We start from the raw sequence: 16,944 nt of genomic DNA on the forward strand, positions 1-16,944 counted from the left end.
TCAGAAATAGAAAAACTGAAAGAGGTTTTATAGATGCATTAAATGGCGAGAAGACGTAAAAGAGTTGAAGCTGTTCGTCGTGCTGCTGATGGAAGCGCATTCGAGAAATGGTACTGCTCTCTCTCTCTGTCTCTCTCTCTTAAGTTTTCTTAAGGGGTTCAATCTCTAGATTCGTGATACACTCTGTTTCGGCCTTTTGGGTTACAGTGAAGAATGTGGAGTAATGATCGCGATTGCTCTGATTGATATGCACGAGTGCGGAGGAGAGAAACGAAGGGAAGTGAAAGAGATTCAAGTGCGTTTCGAGTGGCAAGATCATCGATGACGGTGATGATATCTCGAAACCAAGCTTTGAAGATGAACCTAGATCACCATTTCTCTTCTTCTTGTACGCTTCACCCAAAAACCTTCCTCTGTTGATACGATTTTGAATATGAGTTCTTAGTTCTCAAAGGGTAGTGATTATGTTAACTCGTATGATCAAAGTGAGTTTGAGTGGTGCTCAATTCTCTCTCTTTTTCTTTTATATAGAGAGGATTTTAAGAAAAGCTACGTTGGTAACATGGTGGAAGCTAGCAGAATATGTTTCATTGTGTGGAAGAACATGTCGGGAGAGGTACCGTATCAGTTCATCCACAATCACTTAGAAAACTTAAATTTTCCCCTCTGCAAACCTTATTTATAGGTTTGGTTTTTTGCATCCTTCTTGCTTCTTATTATTCCAGGATCAAAGACCCTTCATAGCTCGTGCTGTAAAAGTTGATTTGGCCCACAACAGGAAGTTAAAAGAAGAAGCTCAAAGTATATGTAAGGTATAATATATATATTAACATCTCTGGTTGACACTTTGATTTGGAGGAATTCTTAGTTAATTAATTAATTTCCGTTTGACAAAATAAGGTATATTATATGCATTCAATCTTCTTTGAGTCCCGTTTGCAAAGTTAAAGTTTGCTCAACACCTAGCTTTGGTGAACGATTTGCAGACAGATGATGAGGCGGATTCAAAAGCTGTTTGGGAAGTTTGATAAGGTCAGTGTCATGGTTTTTCAGTATTTCTTTACCCCTTGCATAGCCAAGAACTTTTATATCTGTTTTCACCTTATACATAGCCATTCTCTCACAGTTATATGAGTGCTATGATCATGAAGAGGAGGAGGATGGTGAATATGGTTCATCTGATCATTTCGAAAAAGAGTTTTGGTAATATGTTCACACAATCTCTGAACCGTACAACATTTAACCAAATTGCTTTTGTTCTTGTTCTCTCACTCTTACTTTCATTGTCAAATAGGGAGGACGATACTCTGCTCAAGTACTGAGACACCGATTCTAGAAGATGAGAGGTTTTTTTTTTGCTGTTGTTCTGTACAGATTTTAGAAGTTTTTTTTTTTATGTAAATACAGGCAAAGAGAGGCTAGTCTTATTCACTCCCTCTGTCACGTTAAACGTGTCTCTCGTTTCTTTTTTTTGGTTAGCCGCTTTTATTGGTGCAATAAACTAGTTTGCGAACCATTAAAAAAGTTTTGAGATCAAATGATCTAATTGCTATAAGTTGGAATCTGAATCCTCCACAAAGCTCCATGTTTAGCTACATATCTATATTTCCCTACTTACAGTATTTTACCTATGTTAAAGCAGAATCCAAAATCTGACTTTGAAACTAAACCACTACTCCGCCTTGTGATCCTTCTTCATCTCTGACGGGTTTGCGTTTCTTTCCCATGACTCCTACATATGAAGTTGAACCCTCTCTCATCTTCCGCATGATCCTATTCATCAATGCTACTTTTCATAAGATTTTTGCTCACTATATAGATGAACCCACCTGGAGTTTCGCCAGTTGTTCTTGGCGACGGCCCAAGAAGAAGGCCGTGACTATCCATGTCAAACACACCTGTGACAAAACAAACGGAGACTTGTCAATGACTGCATTTTGGAGAATAGTTTACCATACTCATACAAGAAGAAACTGTTTGAAAGTTATTATACTGGCAATGCGTAGAGTGAAGCAGTTGATGTTTGACCGCCAAGAGCAATGGTAAGGACTTCAAACAGTCCTGCCGCTGCTGCATCTCCAAGCCGTTGAACAATCACATCTATGCATACCTGAAACAATAGCGCGGAAGAATGAGAAATAGAACAAAAACTGTTGTAGCCTTTCCCATTGGGAGAGCTGATTAGTAATAGTACCTTAGCTTTGTATTTCTCGTCTTGCGACACAACAGTGAACAAAAGTTCCCTTCCAGGTCTAGTTACAACATAAGTTGTCACCTACCAAGTAGTTTTAATTAGTCGAACACAGTAACTGCACCACGAAAGAGAGAAGGATACATATAAACCACAAACCTTTCTGAGGGTTTCAGATACAGCAACTGCAACCCAAGTTGGCCATATCGCAATAGCAACCAAGTTCCCAAGTGCAACAAGTGGAGATGCAGATATTGCAACTGTGACACCCGCTATAGTTAAGATCCGCCCCTGTAAGATTTAGCATATGAATTGATTTATATGAGGACCATGGTAAAAAAAAAAACAGGTAATATGACATACCGTTAGAGTCAGTTGTCCAATAAGTATGAAAACTGCAACGAAGCTATTTATCTGAGCAAACAGTCTTCTTCGACCAATGGATGATTTGATTGTTGTGGCAATTACATTCACTTTCTGCATTGACCTTTGTTTCATTAACCAGACCATAAGAAGGTAAAGCCTATTCTACATTTAAGTCCAGTAAAATCATTCTATAAATCCACGAAAACTAAGGTAACTTTTAAAGCAAAAGCTCGCATACTCAGTGGTCAAAATTTCTTATCTTAAAATCTTTGTCTTACTTGGAAATAGAAGAATGAGGAGATGACTGCACCGAGCCAAAGGAACAAAGACACGAGCAAAAGATAAGGCGATGCTAGAATAAGTCTCATTCCGTCTAAGATGGCCCAAAGCTGAGGCCTGGTTGTGGAGATAGGCGATTTAGGGGAAGCAACTTTTGGGGAAGAAGCTCCCTGACTTCTCTCACTTTGATGATCATTATCAGTTCTCCTAAAACAAGAGGAAACAAAGATCAACTCCTCGACCAACCATGATCACATTTGAGTCAAACTCACACGAGAAATCTAAGAATATCCTCGAACCTAAAATCAAGAAGGCAAAAGATCTAAGAAAGATAGCAAATCGTGGCTTAGCTAACCAACCTTAGAGGAGACAACTCCTCAGAGGACTGTGAAGTATCCTTGGTGATCCCTTTAGAAGACTGGGCAGCAAATTCCATCAAAAGAGCAGCAAACAGAAGCAGATCTGCAAAATGGAGATCAAATAAACTTTTTTCTGAGTGAAATAAGAAATAAGATACGACACTCATGAAACAACAAAAAGCAGAAGAAAATATATATCTCGCTAGATACTTGAGGACTGTAAATCAAATCATCATCACAGAGCGTGATGCCTACATGGACCCATCCAAGCAGTAGCAGCAGCAAACACTGATCCGAAAAGCTGTCCAAGGGTAGCACCAGCACCAACAAAACCAAACAACCTTGCACCTGACTGAAAATAAATAAAGAATGCTGTTATGCTTGAAAAAAAAAATTAAAGGGGAGGTGAAAGTAGTGGCTAACCTCACTATCCATAACGTCAATGATTCTAGCCCAGGTTGAAGAAATAGCGACGAGGTTAAGCAACGCAACCTAAGAAAGTAGCAAAAGTATTATACACATCAAGCTATACTTCAGGACGACTTGAGACTTTAAAAAAAAAAAGAAAAAGAGAGAGAGTTAGTAAGTACATACCCAAAGGAAAAATCCAACACGAACAGAAATGTAAAACCAGCCATGGGTATCCCATCCAGAAGGAGGATTAGTAGGTCCAGTAATACCAACGTTGGGGTCTTTTGTTAGGTTGGATGCATCCTAATCAAAGCAGTAGAAATATGTTAAAACCATGAGTCATCATGACTAACTCCAGACAATGTATGTATGTATGATAAAACACACAACTCTCGGCGTCATACCTTTGAGTTAGACTCGGTTGGGGAGGCGCGCCAGAGAAGGAAACAGAGAAGAAGCGAGAGACTAAAGAATCTATGTATAATAACCAAAGCCTGAAAATTTCAAGAGTCATTGTGTAAGGTAATGCATCTAGAAACAATAATTCAGTAAATAATTAACTCTCACAGGGTCAAACAGTGCTTTAAACTGATTTTTATTAAAACAGAGTATTTAGCATTTCCGCATTTAAATAAAACAGGGGAAACAGAGGATGCAAGAAGATAAAGCATTAGCATTTAGCAAAAGAAAGAGAGAGAGAGAGAGAGTACCTTGGATTTGGACAAATTAGGCAAAGAGAAGATGAAGGTGGAAACAGGTGCAGCGATTAGAGTGAGAAACAGAGATCCGACGAACAGAATCGGGAGCTTTGATAACCCAAGCGATATTGCTCCTTCGTCGCGTAGTGGAAGAACTACGAAATATGCACTCAATATCTGGAAAGAAAAAACAAAAACAATCCGTAGCTTTAGGTACACTCGAAATCAATGGTAATGGAGAGAGAGGGAGGGAGGGAGATCGGTACGAAGAAGAAGCAGGAAGCGGAGTGGAGCAACGCCGGAATCTCGTGCGGGTGGACTGTCACTATCGCCGACACAACCGCATCTAATCGTAATCTGCCTCCCATTCCCGGAGAGAGAGGGAGAGATCGGAGGGTCGACGTACCCGAAGACCGATGAAAGGCTGATCGGAGGAGGAGAAAAGGAAAATGTCAAATACGAATAAACCTCGGTCTGGTTCAGAAGTATCGCGGATGTCTCAAAACGCTTAATTTCTAATAATTTAGAGAACGAAATTAAAAGAGGCTTACTTTTGCTCTAATATAGCCCAATAAAGGCCCATAATCAATACCCAATTGCATATGTCACCTAAATCATTTTAACGAGTTAACGTATAAAGTGATGTTGGACCGGAAGGGACATGACTTCTTCTTTAACTCTCCTTTTTTTTCTTCTTTCCACTCTTTTGAGTCCGCCAGTTGCCGCGTTATCATTGACTGACCTAGTGACCTCTCTATGACTTTCTATATATAGAAACACCCACTTTCACTGATCTTCACCAAATAATCAACACATCCACGAAGAAGAAGAAAATTCAAACAAAGTGTTCACTTCTAAACAGAGAGACCTCACAGAAGATATGGAGAGATATGGAGCTTTGATTCTTGTTTTGCTCATCTCCGTTTCTCAGCTTGTTTCGTTCTCAACGGCTAGAAAATTTCCAGGAGAAGAATTTTTACCGGTGACAAATGGCGTCTTCATCTCCGGAGAGGTATCTGCTCTCTCCAAAACGGTCAACGGGAAGCTGGCGACGAAGGATGATCACTTCAGGGCGGGATATTCGTCATCTCCAGGAGTCTATGTAGCCGGAACATACGGGTCGTTGGTGTTGAACGTTCTTCCAAAAGGGTCAGTTCCGCCGGCTGGGCCCAGCAAGAGAATCAACGACGTCAAGACTTAACAATAGACTACTAGCTTTCTCATCATCCTCATCATGACTAATTAAAAGATATTCTTTATTTTTAAGAAATTCAAACTCTTTGTAGAACTGTAGATATCAAGTCATATAGCCTATACTATAGTATGCAGCATATTATAGTACATGTTGTCCTTTGAGCCTCTTTGATTTAACAATTTAATTCAAAATTTTCAAAATATTACGTATGAGAAATGACCTGATATAGGAGAGAGAAAAGAGAGAAACTGAGATCTATTTCAGGACCGGCGGTTGACCGGCGCGTGAGCGTCCGTGCCACCGCCGGTTCTCTTTCTTTCTTCTCAATCATAAAGTTCCGTCTGTGTTCCTCCTTTGCCGTCCGTTCATCGTGCGCTTTGTCCGATCTCTGGTTCTGCGTCTTTCTTTCTCGGTGGAGCGGTTCTTGGAGTTACGACGCGTCGTTTGGAAGGGTCTCGGTGGAGAGGGAGTGGTGTGCATGCTCAGTTGGTGTGTTCCGAGGGACGGATGCTCATTTAGATCCGTCGGCGTCGGGTCTTGCGGGAGGTGGAGACTTGCGCAGTTCCACCGTCGCCGTCTTTAGTTTCCGGGAAGGGGAATCCTTCTCGTCTCCGTTTTCGCCGGTCTTTGTTCACGGAGGGTGGAAGCTAAGAAAGTTCTGCACTGCCGTTTAGCAACCCAAGGCTTTTTGGGTTAAAGCTACCAGTTCTTTTGGGTATTGATCGGCGGCGTGCCGTTTACGTTGGTGTTTTGGGTCATGGCGGTTGGTTTTTTCGGTTGACGATGAAGCCTTCCGACATCGGTGACGAAGTTCAAAGGAAGAAAGTTGGGGTTATCGTTTCGCATGTCTAGTGTGTGATGTGGTTCAAAGTCAGAGTCCGTATCGAGGTATCGATGGAATCCTCTGGCGTGAAGACATAGCGATGATGATCGGTTTGGTTTGCGACTTTGTTTAGTCAGTGGAGACATCGATTGGATCGAGGAGTCTCTTTGAAGCTGAAGCAAAGCGTGGAAGTGAAAAGATGGTCTAGTCGGAGGCTCTGCGGGGTTCTGAGCTCCGACGAAACGAGTGATGGTGGTTTCCGGGGCGAATCCGGCTAATCGCGGAGTAGGTCGCCGGCGATGGGGAAGTTGAAGAGTAAAGCGCCGCCTCGTGTCCTGCACTGTTGAGGATAAGATCCAGTGCGTGGGCCTTTCGGTTTTGGGCTTTGCCTCTTCAGTTTTGTTGTACGTTTTTGTTGGGTTGTCTGTTTGTGACCCATTATTAAGGTTTGGACCTCATATATTGGTCTTGTAAGTGTTTATGGGCTATGCTCTCTCTATAAATCCAATTTGCGGAAAAAAAAAAATGACCTGATATTATATATCATGATCAGATGCATTTATCCTTAATTTTGCCTTACGATTTTGTAGTATTTTCTTGTTTATTAATGACCTTGTGTACTAGACGGGGATTTGATATGTATATAATTAAATTGACTTTTCCAACTACATTAATTTCTTCAGTGCCTTTCTTATATGACTATAAAAGATAGCTACTTATATATGATCCGAACCATACGTAACCTTTTGAGTAAGCGTACATGCTTTGCCTTAAACACACATTCATTTGATTCTTGTTGAGTAAATCTATATATTAATTTTCTCTTCATACGGAATCTAGAATTGAACTCCTTCAAAAGTTTGACCGAACTGCCAATCCTTAGGAACAACATCGTAGCTCACAACACTCCGACCATCGCTCGTAGTGACTTGAAAAGAAAGGCTTTGACCTCTGAGGTAAGTGTTGCTTTGCCAATTTTGTCCCCAGTTCCTCGACATGGACTGCCACTTATTAGTCTTGGATCCTTTCAGAGCTACAGCCATAACATCTCCAGCACCACCCACGTTTGTGATCAGCACAAGATCAAGGTACGAATTACCGTTTATAGTAAACCTTATCCCTCCAGGTCTCTCACATGGAACCCTGTTAATTATTATCAGTACGTACATGACAAAAAATAGTAAGGTTTCTATTATGGAAAAATACTTAATACTTTTTGCACTATATTATGGTTGAAATATTTTTGTTTTACCTTCTGAATGCGACGGCGACGATCCCAGCTCGGTACTGAGCGATCTGGAGAAAGGCAGGCTGGGCCAAGTCAAAGTGCTGAAGGGGAGGATTGCACCAACCACCATTATCGTTGGCTAAGGCATAGTTTGGTGGACAAAAGTTTGTAGCCGAGACGATGAGGGAACCACCGAGGCACCACTGAGGATCATCCACACAACGTAGCTCAAAACAGGCACCGCAACTCTGACCGCTTCTGGAAAATACGTCAAATGGACCCCTTCGTTTCGATCTACAGTTGGGCATCACTTTATTTATCATGAATTATCGTATCAGTCTTACGAAATTGCTTTTAAGCTCTAAGTTAGAGCAATTACGAACAAAAGAATGAAGTTTGTTTACTTTTTTTTGGTAAATGTAGAAATGAAATGAAGCTTGTTGCATCCTTGAATCAATCATATAGATTCTTAAGGTTTTCTTTGTTCGACATTTATACTCATTTTTTGTCAGTGTATATATAGCATAAGTTACTTGGGTATAACTAAATAAATAGTACGGAGTGTTAGAAAAAAAACTAAATAAATAGTACAGAAGAAAAGATAAAAAAACTAAATAAATAGTACAGAAGAAAAGATATGTGAGATGACATAATCAGAAGCAGACGTACTCGGCGTATGACACTATGAAACTGAACATATAGATCAATAGGCCTCGACATTTTATCCGGATCTGAAGATCCGACTCGAAACCGACCCGGTCAAATTACTCTACCGGGTCTTGTTGTAGAGGATCCGCAGGTTTTGGACCTAATCCGACCCGAACCCGAAACCGGCGTGTACCCGAATTAATAATGTAAATTAAATAAAATGTATCGAGGGGGCGTCGAAGACGGGTTATTTATCTACAGATCAAAGGGGTCAACCACTAGGAGACAACCAATTATTGTTCTATCTCGCATAGTTTAGTATATATATACATTTTAATATAATAAAATATATATTTTTTAAAAAAAATGTCAAATATTTTCGGATATATTAATATTTTCAGACTTTTTTGTATTTTTAGGTATTTTTTAGGTCGTACCCGAACCGAACTCGACCCGAACCCGACCCAGAACCGAACCGATAAATTCTAGTTACCCGAATGGGTCCAACTATCTAATCCGACCCGAGCCGGGCCTGGTACGACCCGAACCGACCCGGAACCGAAAATTTGAAATTACCCTATCGGATCCTAAACTCCTAGACCCGAAAGACTCGGACCCAAAAAGACCCGACCCAAACCCGACCCGACGACCCGAATGCCCAGCCCTAAGATCAACATGGAACCGTCCGTTGTTTCCGGTAACAGACTTTCTCTCAATCAATTATCAGTTGATCAGCCGCCTTTGAAATGGGCTATGATGGAGCAATGATTTAGGCCCATCAAAGCCTGCAGAAACAAACTCGTGATTCTGATGCTTGAAAAGTGAAACTGATATTTGATCAAAAAAAAAAGAAAAGTGAAACTGATATCTAGCAAGCAACTATTGAACTTTTCAAAACAGTCAAACAGTAGACTACAACTCTTTGTTGATATGGTTGATTAAGAAAACCATAACGAAATCTAACCCAACAAAACTAGATTTATTCATACTTTCAGTCATATTCACCATTTTGCAGGTTTGGGTTGTGATATAGCTTTTAACGCTTTAATTATTAAACCTAACTATTTCAAGCTGACTAACCTAGAGTTCAATAGTGTTTCAAAAAAAAAAACTATTTCAAGCTGACTAACCTAGAGCTAGCTACTATACCCACAAAGCATATACAATATAACTTCTCCTAGATAAATAAGCACTGAGATGTTTTCTGAAAATGGACAAACTACAATCATCAGATTACCATACTGGACCAAATACAATATCATAATTTTGCATATTATTCTAGATTCCATCTCACCTCAAATATGGAAATCTAACAATCATATTTTAAAGTTTCATATATGAGTCTTATGAAGTAATAATATGGAATTTTGGAGGCAGTGGATCTAATAGAGACAAGTAGTTGTCTCTATTGCGTGAGCATGTGGATCTATTTGATTCGTACATCAGAGTGTGTTTAATTGGACGTTGCTTATATATGTGGACCAAAGCGTCCACCCAGATTCTTCTTTCTCCCCTTTATATGGACCATCCGATTCAAATCCAACTAATACGTTGCATACTTTTGGTAACTTTAACCCCGAAGATATAATATCAGTAAGTAACTTTATTTCCTACTGTTGATCTTTTGATAACTGAACTGCTTTCCACCAAAACTGGCAAAAGTTTACATCCACCCTGTAGTCACATTGTTAAAGATTGGATCACTTCTATAAACCATTAATATTAAGAAAACAATAGATGTTGGTTTAGTTTGCAAATTAACAAAATTTCATATTTTTGTTTCTTTAAATATATAGTGGTCTCTTCTTGTTAATTACACATCTTAAGATGAAACTGCACTTGACCATTATACTCAATATGTATATGAAATATAAATCGTAACCAGTAATGTAAAATACAGAATAAAATCCAATTGTATGAAATCACCATTGATTAGTTGAGAATCTGATACCCCAACATACCACAAAAAAAAACAATTTTGAATGCTTCTTTAATTAATTCCTCGTCTCTCACTAATTCCTTTCTAAATGAGAGTGGTATTCCTTTCCTTTGTCTTGATTCCAAAGCTCTTAAGACCACTGATTTTGTGTTTGTTATACGTCAATTTGTAATATCTACTGAACGATATATTCTGCATTATTAGTTGTCTTTTTGGCCATGTCCTTGATATTTGTCCCTATTACTAATCAAACAAATCCAACAAAATATAACCCATAGTTTTTCTCTCTTTAAATATTAATATAATATACAGAAAATCTAACCATAGATTTCTTGGACCGACCCTTTTAGTTATCATCCTCTCTCTCGCACTTGCCATTCATGTACACCTCTTAGTTATAAGACAGCTTGTACTTCCTTTCTCGTGTAAAACTCGAAAGAAAAATCCAACCATGCACAAAGAAAAAAATCGAGCTTTGATATCTCCATGAATTTTGTGAAGAACGAAATTGATTGGGCTTTGAGTTTCAGGTATCAATCAAAGGTCAAACCTGAGGAGTAAACAAAAAAAAGAGAAGGAGAAGCTACCCTCGTACTTAGAAGAACTACCTGGAGCAATAAAAAGCGCACTGAAGGTGAGTTCTCCGTCTCTGAAAGATGGGCAGGTTTTTACTTGAGACGCAAGCAACCTCGACAATTTCAGCTACTGATGCAAACCGCTCTAACGGCGACAACAAGAATATGGCTACCTTGGAAACAAACATGGTGATCATCCTAGCGGCTCTTCTATGCGCCTTGATATGTGCCCTTGGTCTCAATTCGTTCTTGCGATGTGTCTTTCGCTGCACAGGGAGATCCACGCCCAACGAAGATCCAACTGAATCCAACCCAAACGCAAACGTAGCAAAGGGGATCAAGAAACGGGATTTGAAGCGTATTCCCGTTGATTCATACAGCTCGGAGCTTAAGACGAAAGCCACGGAGTGTTTGATCTGCCTAGGAGATTTTGTGGAGGGAGAAAAAGTTAGGGTTTTGCCCAAATGTAACCATGGCTTCCACGTGAAGTGCATCGACACTTGGTTGCGGTCGCATTCCTCTTGTCCCACTTGCAGACAACCACTCATTCTACATCAAACTCTGGCCGATGGTTTCCTTCGGGATGATGACGGGACGGTCGCAGCGTAACACAGAGTCACTAGGGTAATATTTTGCTTAGATGGGGTTTCCTCATTTAATTTGGTCATTGGTTGTTTGGTACATAATATTTTGTTTTTGTAATCTGTTTTCCGGTTGGGTTTCTTTCTTTGTTGTGGGGAATGTAAAAAACCGAAATTATAACAGATTCTGATCGATTCGGTTCGGTCAGACTTTAGTTCGGACAAAGTTCGATTTTGAATGAAATAAATGTAAATATGTAATTAGTTAACCAAAGCTGTACGTTGACAAAAAAAGTTTAAATGGAACTGTACATGTTCAATTAATTATATGGTTTCATATACTATTTAACTAATGATTTCGATAATAATTTATGATTGGATTGATCAGCTGCGGACTGCAATAAGTTTGGTATATGTTTATAATTTAAACAACGTTGCTCTGTGAATTTTATAAAGACAGCCATTAAACATTTTATAAAGATATAACCAATTAACACGATGTCTCGCTTAAGAACGGCATAATACAACAACATAAACACACACATAGATGCTAGGTGCTTATTTTTGGGGCAACAAGATGATAGGTGCTTATATAAGTAGTTTTAGGTTAAAACTGCGGACAGAGAATCGGCGAGGGAGACGATGGTGGACGGTGAAACTCCTCTACTTCCAGACAAGTACCACTTCTGCATCATCCCCACCACATTAGCATTCTCTACTTTCAATTTCTCCTCTTCTTTACCTTCCGTCTCAAATCCGATCTTTACACAAGTCAATAAGTAAAACCATTTATGCTAGGCTAAGAAACTCACTAGGTATTTTACTTCAAAAAGTTCAAACCAATTTAAAATGATAGACGTTAAAGATACATACCTCGCAAATGCCATCTTTGGCTGAGAAACGGTAAGTAATGATAGAATGAGTCTTGAAGTACTTAGACTGAAAAAATCCAACAACTTTCTCGAGCTCGGTTTCTTCTTCCTCCTCGTACTTATCCTCAGCAGCCAAACGATCTCTCACCGCATTCTCTAGCTGCACTCCGTACTGAGCTCCTTTTATTTCTTTTATCACCACCACTCTTATAACTTTCTCAATCTCCCCTGCAATATAATATGAACCGGACGGAAAACAGCAGAACCGGTTCCATTTTGGTGAAACCGGGTATAAACAGTTGTACTGAAATAAACCACAAGTAAGATGGACTGATTAAGTTTACCGGAGGCCAGGGCGTCGAAGAAGTCGTCATCGCCGGCGAGATCCTTTCCGGTCTTGCCTTTCCATTTGTCAAGATGGGTTTTAACATCTGATGGATCTAAGTAAACTCCTATGGCCGTGAACTTCACTTGGAGAAAATGGATCTCGATGTCAGTGATGCCTACAGAAAAAAGATCATATATCTTAGTGACCATCATATTTTATTACATTATTTTCATGTTAATGTTTTTGAAGAAAACCTTGTCCAAGAAGGGAGAGGGGCTTGGAAGTGATGATCTGTGGAGGAAAAGGAACCTCGTGAACCATTACCATCTCTGTTCCCACTGGTTGATCAACAGTCACATGTGCACACAGATTAACAAAATGGTTAGGAGTAACAAAATTTCCGGAATAAGACAAGAATGAAAAACTTAATTAATGAAAAAAATGCAAGAAGTCTATACTTACTTTCTTTTCTTATTGTGTGCTTGAGGTTGAGAGTGTAGATGTTTACAAGCAGCTAGTTTGATATTCAGTTTTTATGATCTTGCAGAAATGATTCATATAACGTTTAATGTGGAATATCTATATAGCAAGCAAGAGACTGGTGGTAGGTAACACATTTTTTTGCTAACGTTCAAAGATTGTGATCTAAATGAAAATGCATTCTTTTTCTGATTAGGTGTATTGTTTTCTAAACACACGCATTTTTATTAAATGCTTGTGACAAATGTTCAGCGACCCACCAAGAGGCCACGTATTTAGGTTAACCAGCCAGTCCACAACCACTCGTCCTACCTACCAATGGAGATATACATAACAGTGCTAGTAGATAAAGTAGTAAGATGCAAAATATGTAGAAACATGAATAAACATACATAAACTTTTTAAGCAAAAGAAAACAATTGGAACTTATGTTTATTTTGTGGAATTGAAGTCTCGGATTTTTCTTAATTCATTTTTAAAAGTCATTTTACAAAATCAATTTTATGTGGAATGTTTAAAAGAAAAAAAAATTACGTGTTACAATTTTTTAACTAATCAACAAAGGATTTGAAAGTTTTAAAAGTAAACTAGATTCTGACCCGCTTTAAAAGGGCGGATATATTTATTGTTTTATATTTTTTAAAAAGTTAATTTCATATTTATACGTTTTAGTCATATTTGTGTTTTTTTTTTGTATAATATTTCTCTTAAATAATTAATAAGAAGTTTTAATAATTGTATTAAAATAAATAGACCACACCAATATCAATAGGTCATGTTCATATTTTAATAGAATAGACTATATTTTAATCCACACATTCGAAGCGTGAATTTTTTGGATTGAAAACAAATTTCGATATACATTAATATTTTGGAGTTGTTGTACATTGCTATATTACAAAATCTTATTATATCGAAGAAGATAATCTGTTTAAAATTACATAATTTATGAATTAGTTTATTTGAGATTTTATGTACATTTTATATAACTCACTCTTTTAAACCTAGGCATTTACTCGAATCCAAAAAAAAGAAAAAAACGATTAGATCCCAGTCCAAAGAAATGTACATATTGGGTTTTTTGGATCAGTGGATCTTGGTTCCGTACGGATCATACCCAAGACCCGTGCAGGTATCTTGAATACATGAAATGTTTTGTACATATTATATTAGGTATAGTTGGGTATTTCAGATATGTTTTTGGTATTACATATGTTTTTTTCTCTTTTTTTTTTGGGGGGGGGGGGGTGCTGAGTTTCTAGTCATACTTTCAGGTTTTAGGTAAAATTCTAAATTTTTTAAAATATATTATGGATATTTAGATAAAAAGTTGGATATTTTTGGTTTCTCAGGTTATATTTCAAGAAGCATTCGAGATCTATTTCAGGTATTTGAAATAAATTTTTAGGTATTGTTGGGTTTTCGAATATTTTTCAAGATTCAGATAATTTTTCAGGTTATCGAATATTTCTAATATTTTCAGATCTTAAATGTCTGAACCGATCTACACCTGTTTCGTACCCAAATATTAATGTATTTTACATTATTTGAATTATGATTCCTAATCGATCTAGACATGAAAAGAACCGATTTAAACCTGAGTAAAAAAATTAAATATCTACTTGGATCCGAATGTTTAGGAGCCAAAGAATCAAGATACAAATGAACCGACCAGAATACCCAAACATACTCTCTCATTATATTTTGTACATATTTTATAAAAGTTATATTTTAAAATTGATATGACTTAAGATTTAATTGGTAGATTGTTTAGCTAATTCAATAGACATATTTGTAGGGGATTTTATAGTTATTAAATCTCTTAATAATTTTTTTAATCTAATGTTTAATCTATTTTTTATTTATAAAAACTATATATATATGATTTTGTTTAACATATGATTTGCGAACATGTTTTATCAACTTTAAAAAAAAATTGAAACTATATAATGTAAGATAACATGGTAAAATATACTTAATGATATTGCTAACTCATTTTAATAATTAATATCTAAATATTCAAAAAAGTTAATATCTAAATATTGTAGATTATGAGCAAAAAATATAGTGTATAACATTATAGACAGCTTATTATGAAAATAATATATATATATATATATATATATTGATTGTAGTAAATCGGATATGATTTTATTTTAATCAAAAGGTATAAACAATACTATATAAATAGTATATATGGACGGTTGCATGCATAAATATGCATGAAGGGCTGAGTTTCTGTAATTTGATTCTTTCTGCGTTGGTAAAGATATTTTATACTATCTTATTGTTAGAGAAATGAGTAATCATCGGATAGATATATGGGAGTTAATTATTAATTGTTACAAATATATAAGGTAAGACCAAAAATGTTAAATCTAATAAAAGGGTCCAACAACTTTGTTTAAGTAGATTTTTCAGAATGTTTCTGTTTTAACTAGATCTTGACCCGCGCTTTTGAAGCGCGGGATATTTTACGATGAAAAATTTCACTAATAATTTAACAAATATTTTGGTTATTTTTAAAGAGTGTGTATTTAAAATATTTTTGCATTTAAATCAGTATTTTTAAATTCAACCCGATTGTGATTATACCGGTTAATCCGGAGATCTGACAATTCAATTTATGTTTTTAAAATATTCATATTAAAAAATCACTAAAACCCGAGACTAACCGATTGAACTGATGGATGACCGATATGTAATCTAATTGGATTTAAATTGTAATAGTTTCATAATTTGTAATCTTATAATCGAAATTTTAAAGTTCACTATTTTGCAATTTATGAAATTATGACGTTTCTACAAAATTTTAAAGAGAAAATGATAAATATAAAATAACTAAGATTAATTATTGTATTATTTGGAAACATTGGTAGTAGTATAAAAAATATATTGTTTGGAAATATTGATTGTAGTATAAAGAAATAAGTATATTGTTTGAAAACATGGATAGTAGTATAAAGAAAGGAACATTAGTGAATTAATGTATGTTTAACTATAAAATATAAAGATGTATTTAATTTAAAAACTTACAAAATAAATGTTAGGTGCAACAGACTGTTTCTGTTTTAATAAGATAGATAGTATAGATTTGGTATCAATGTTTTTAAACTCGAACGGGACAAACCAGGCGACGTTCCCCTGCCTGAACGCCTATGTTTGCTTGTCTGATTATGGATTGGATTTGCAAAACACGAACCCAAACCAAGGCGAAACCCGATAAATAACAGTTAAATATAACAACCTAAAGGGGCCATATATTTATTTATAACTTGATAGCCCAATTCTTGAAGCCCCTAGTATTTTAAACGTGACTGTACCTAAAAATGGAAAAGGATTTGATGATGCATAACACCCATGATTCAAGAGTACTTGATAAGAAACTCAAACACGCCAAAAATGCCACATGGTATACAGTCGTAAGCCGACGGACTGACACGTTGTAAGACACTGAATAGTAAACGAGACACCGAGTGTTGTTCCTCTTATGACCGGCAACTAATGTACGAGACATCGACTGTTGTTCCTTTATGACCGCCCAGTGATGTACGAGACACCGACTGTTCCAAATCAGGAAAGTTTCGATCCTATGTCTAAACTAATTTTTAGTTTGTCATCATGCTTCGGGAAGGCCGAGAATTTCAATACTTAAAACGTTTACAGTAACCACAACTGAACTGTTCTGGACCACAATTGACCAATGGTTATGGTCTCTTAGAATCGAGACTAGTGAAATATTTAATCTCCATTATAGGATACTATAGAATTTAGTGCACCTGACCTGACATAAGAAGTTTTTTCAAAAAAAAAAAAAGTTCCAAGTTCCATTACGATGGAAATTTAAAATGTTGCAAATTTTAGTTAATTTCGTGATTAATAAATATAGCTTTCAAGTTTAACTATTCTTCATGCGTTGATCGTATTTTAAAAAATTATAATGGCTGGTTGAATGATATATAATAAAAAAA

General features: G+C 36.8%; 5 protein-coding genes and 1 long non-coding RNA gene across 6 annotated transcripts; 4 read left to right on the forward strand and 2 right to left on the reverse strand.

Annotated features, from left to right (window-relative positions):
- Positions 1–223: 223 nt before the first annotated feature.
- On the forward strand, positions 224–1,430 carry LOC108814470 (uncharacterized). Its single transcript, XM_056991141.1, is given in 8 exon segments — positions 224–283; positions 285–388; positions 532–616; positions 726–812; positions 987–1,016; positions 1,018–1,032; positions 1,127–1,203; positions 1,295–1,430. Coding segments are annotated over 8 exon segments (486 nt in total). The 3' UTR covers positions 1,323–1,430.
- Positions 1,431–1,521: 91 nt separating this feature from the next.
- LOC108814469 (uncharacterized) lies at positions 1,522–4,798 on the reverse strand. Its single transcript, XM_018587049.2, has 14 exons — positions 4,571–4,798; positions 4,317–4,481; positions 4,011–4,100; positions 3,790–3,909; positions 3,619–3,687; positions 3,451–3,547; positions 3,196–3,298; positions 2,836–3,043; positions 2,555–2,668; positions 2,351–2,482; positions 2,195–2,275; positions 1,994–2,110; positions 1,830–1,898; positions 1,522–1,732 (listed from the first exon to the last, which is right to left on the reverse strand). Exons 1-14 carry the CDS (start codon positions 4,670–4,672, stop codon positions 1,673–1,675), a joined length of 1,527 nt encoding a protein of 508 aa, XP_018442551.1. The 5' UTR covers positions 4,673–4,798; the 3' UTR covers positions 1,522–1,672.
- A 285-nt stretch (positions 4,799–5,083) lies between these two features.
- Positions 5,084–5,655, forward strand: LOC108816291 (uncharacterized). The gene has a single exon (XM_018588872.2). It carries the CDS (start codon positions 5,185–5,187, stop codon positions 5,503–5,505), a length of 321 nt encoding a protein of 106 aa, XP_018444374.1. The 5' UTR covers positions 5,084–5,184; the 3' UTR covers positions 5,506–5,655.
- Positions 5,656–7,128: 1,473 nt separating this feature from the next.
- LOC130497617 (uncharacterized) lies at positions 7,129–8,016 on the forward strand. The gene is made up of 3 exons (XR_008936619.1): positions 7,129–7,278; positions 7,354–7,410; positions 7,603–8,016. It is a non-coding gene; the product is annotated as an uncharacterized LOC130497617 (long non-coding RNA).
- Positions 8,017–10,470: 2,454 nt separating this feature from the next.
- On the forward strand, positions 10,471–11,541 carry LOC108814130 (RING-H2 finger protein ATL73). The gene has a single exon (XM_018586633.2). The coding sequence runs from the start codon at positions 10,794–10,796 to the stop codon at positions 11,319–11,321; it is 528 nt and encodes a 175-aa protein (XP_018442135.1). The 5' UTR covers positions 10,471–10,793; the 3' UTR covers positions 11,322–11,541.
- Positions 11,542–11,739: 198 nt separating this feature from the next.
- LOC108814137 (probable chalcone--flavanone isomerase 3) lies at positions 11,740–13,115 on the reverse strand. Its single transcript, XM_018586638.2, has 5 exons — positions 12,956–13,115; positions 12,748–12,831; positions 12,510–12,668; positions 12,167–12,393; positions 11,740–12,054 (listed from the first exon to the last, which is right to left on the reverse strand). Coding segments are annotated over exons 1-5 (630 nt in total). The 5' UTR covers positions 12,957–13,115; the 3' UTR covers positions 11,740–11,895.
- Between the last annotated feature and the right edge of the window lie 3,829 nt (positions 13,116–16,944).

This window comes from Raphanus sativus, chromosome 7, assembly GCF_000801105.2.
Source record: "Raphanus sativus cultivar WK10039 chromosome 7, ASM80110v3, whole genome shotgun sequence".
Lineage (NCBI taxonomy): Eukaryota > Viridiplantae > Streptophyta > Magnoliopsida > Brassicales > Brassicaceae > Raphanus > Raphanus sativus.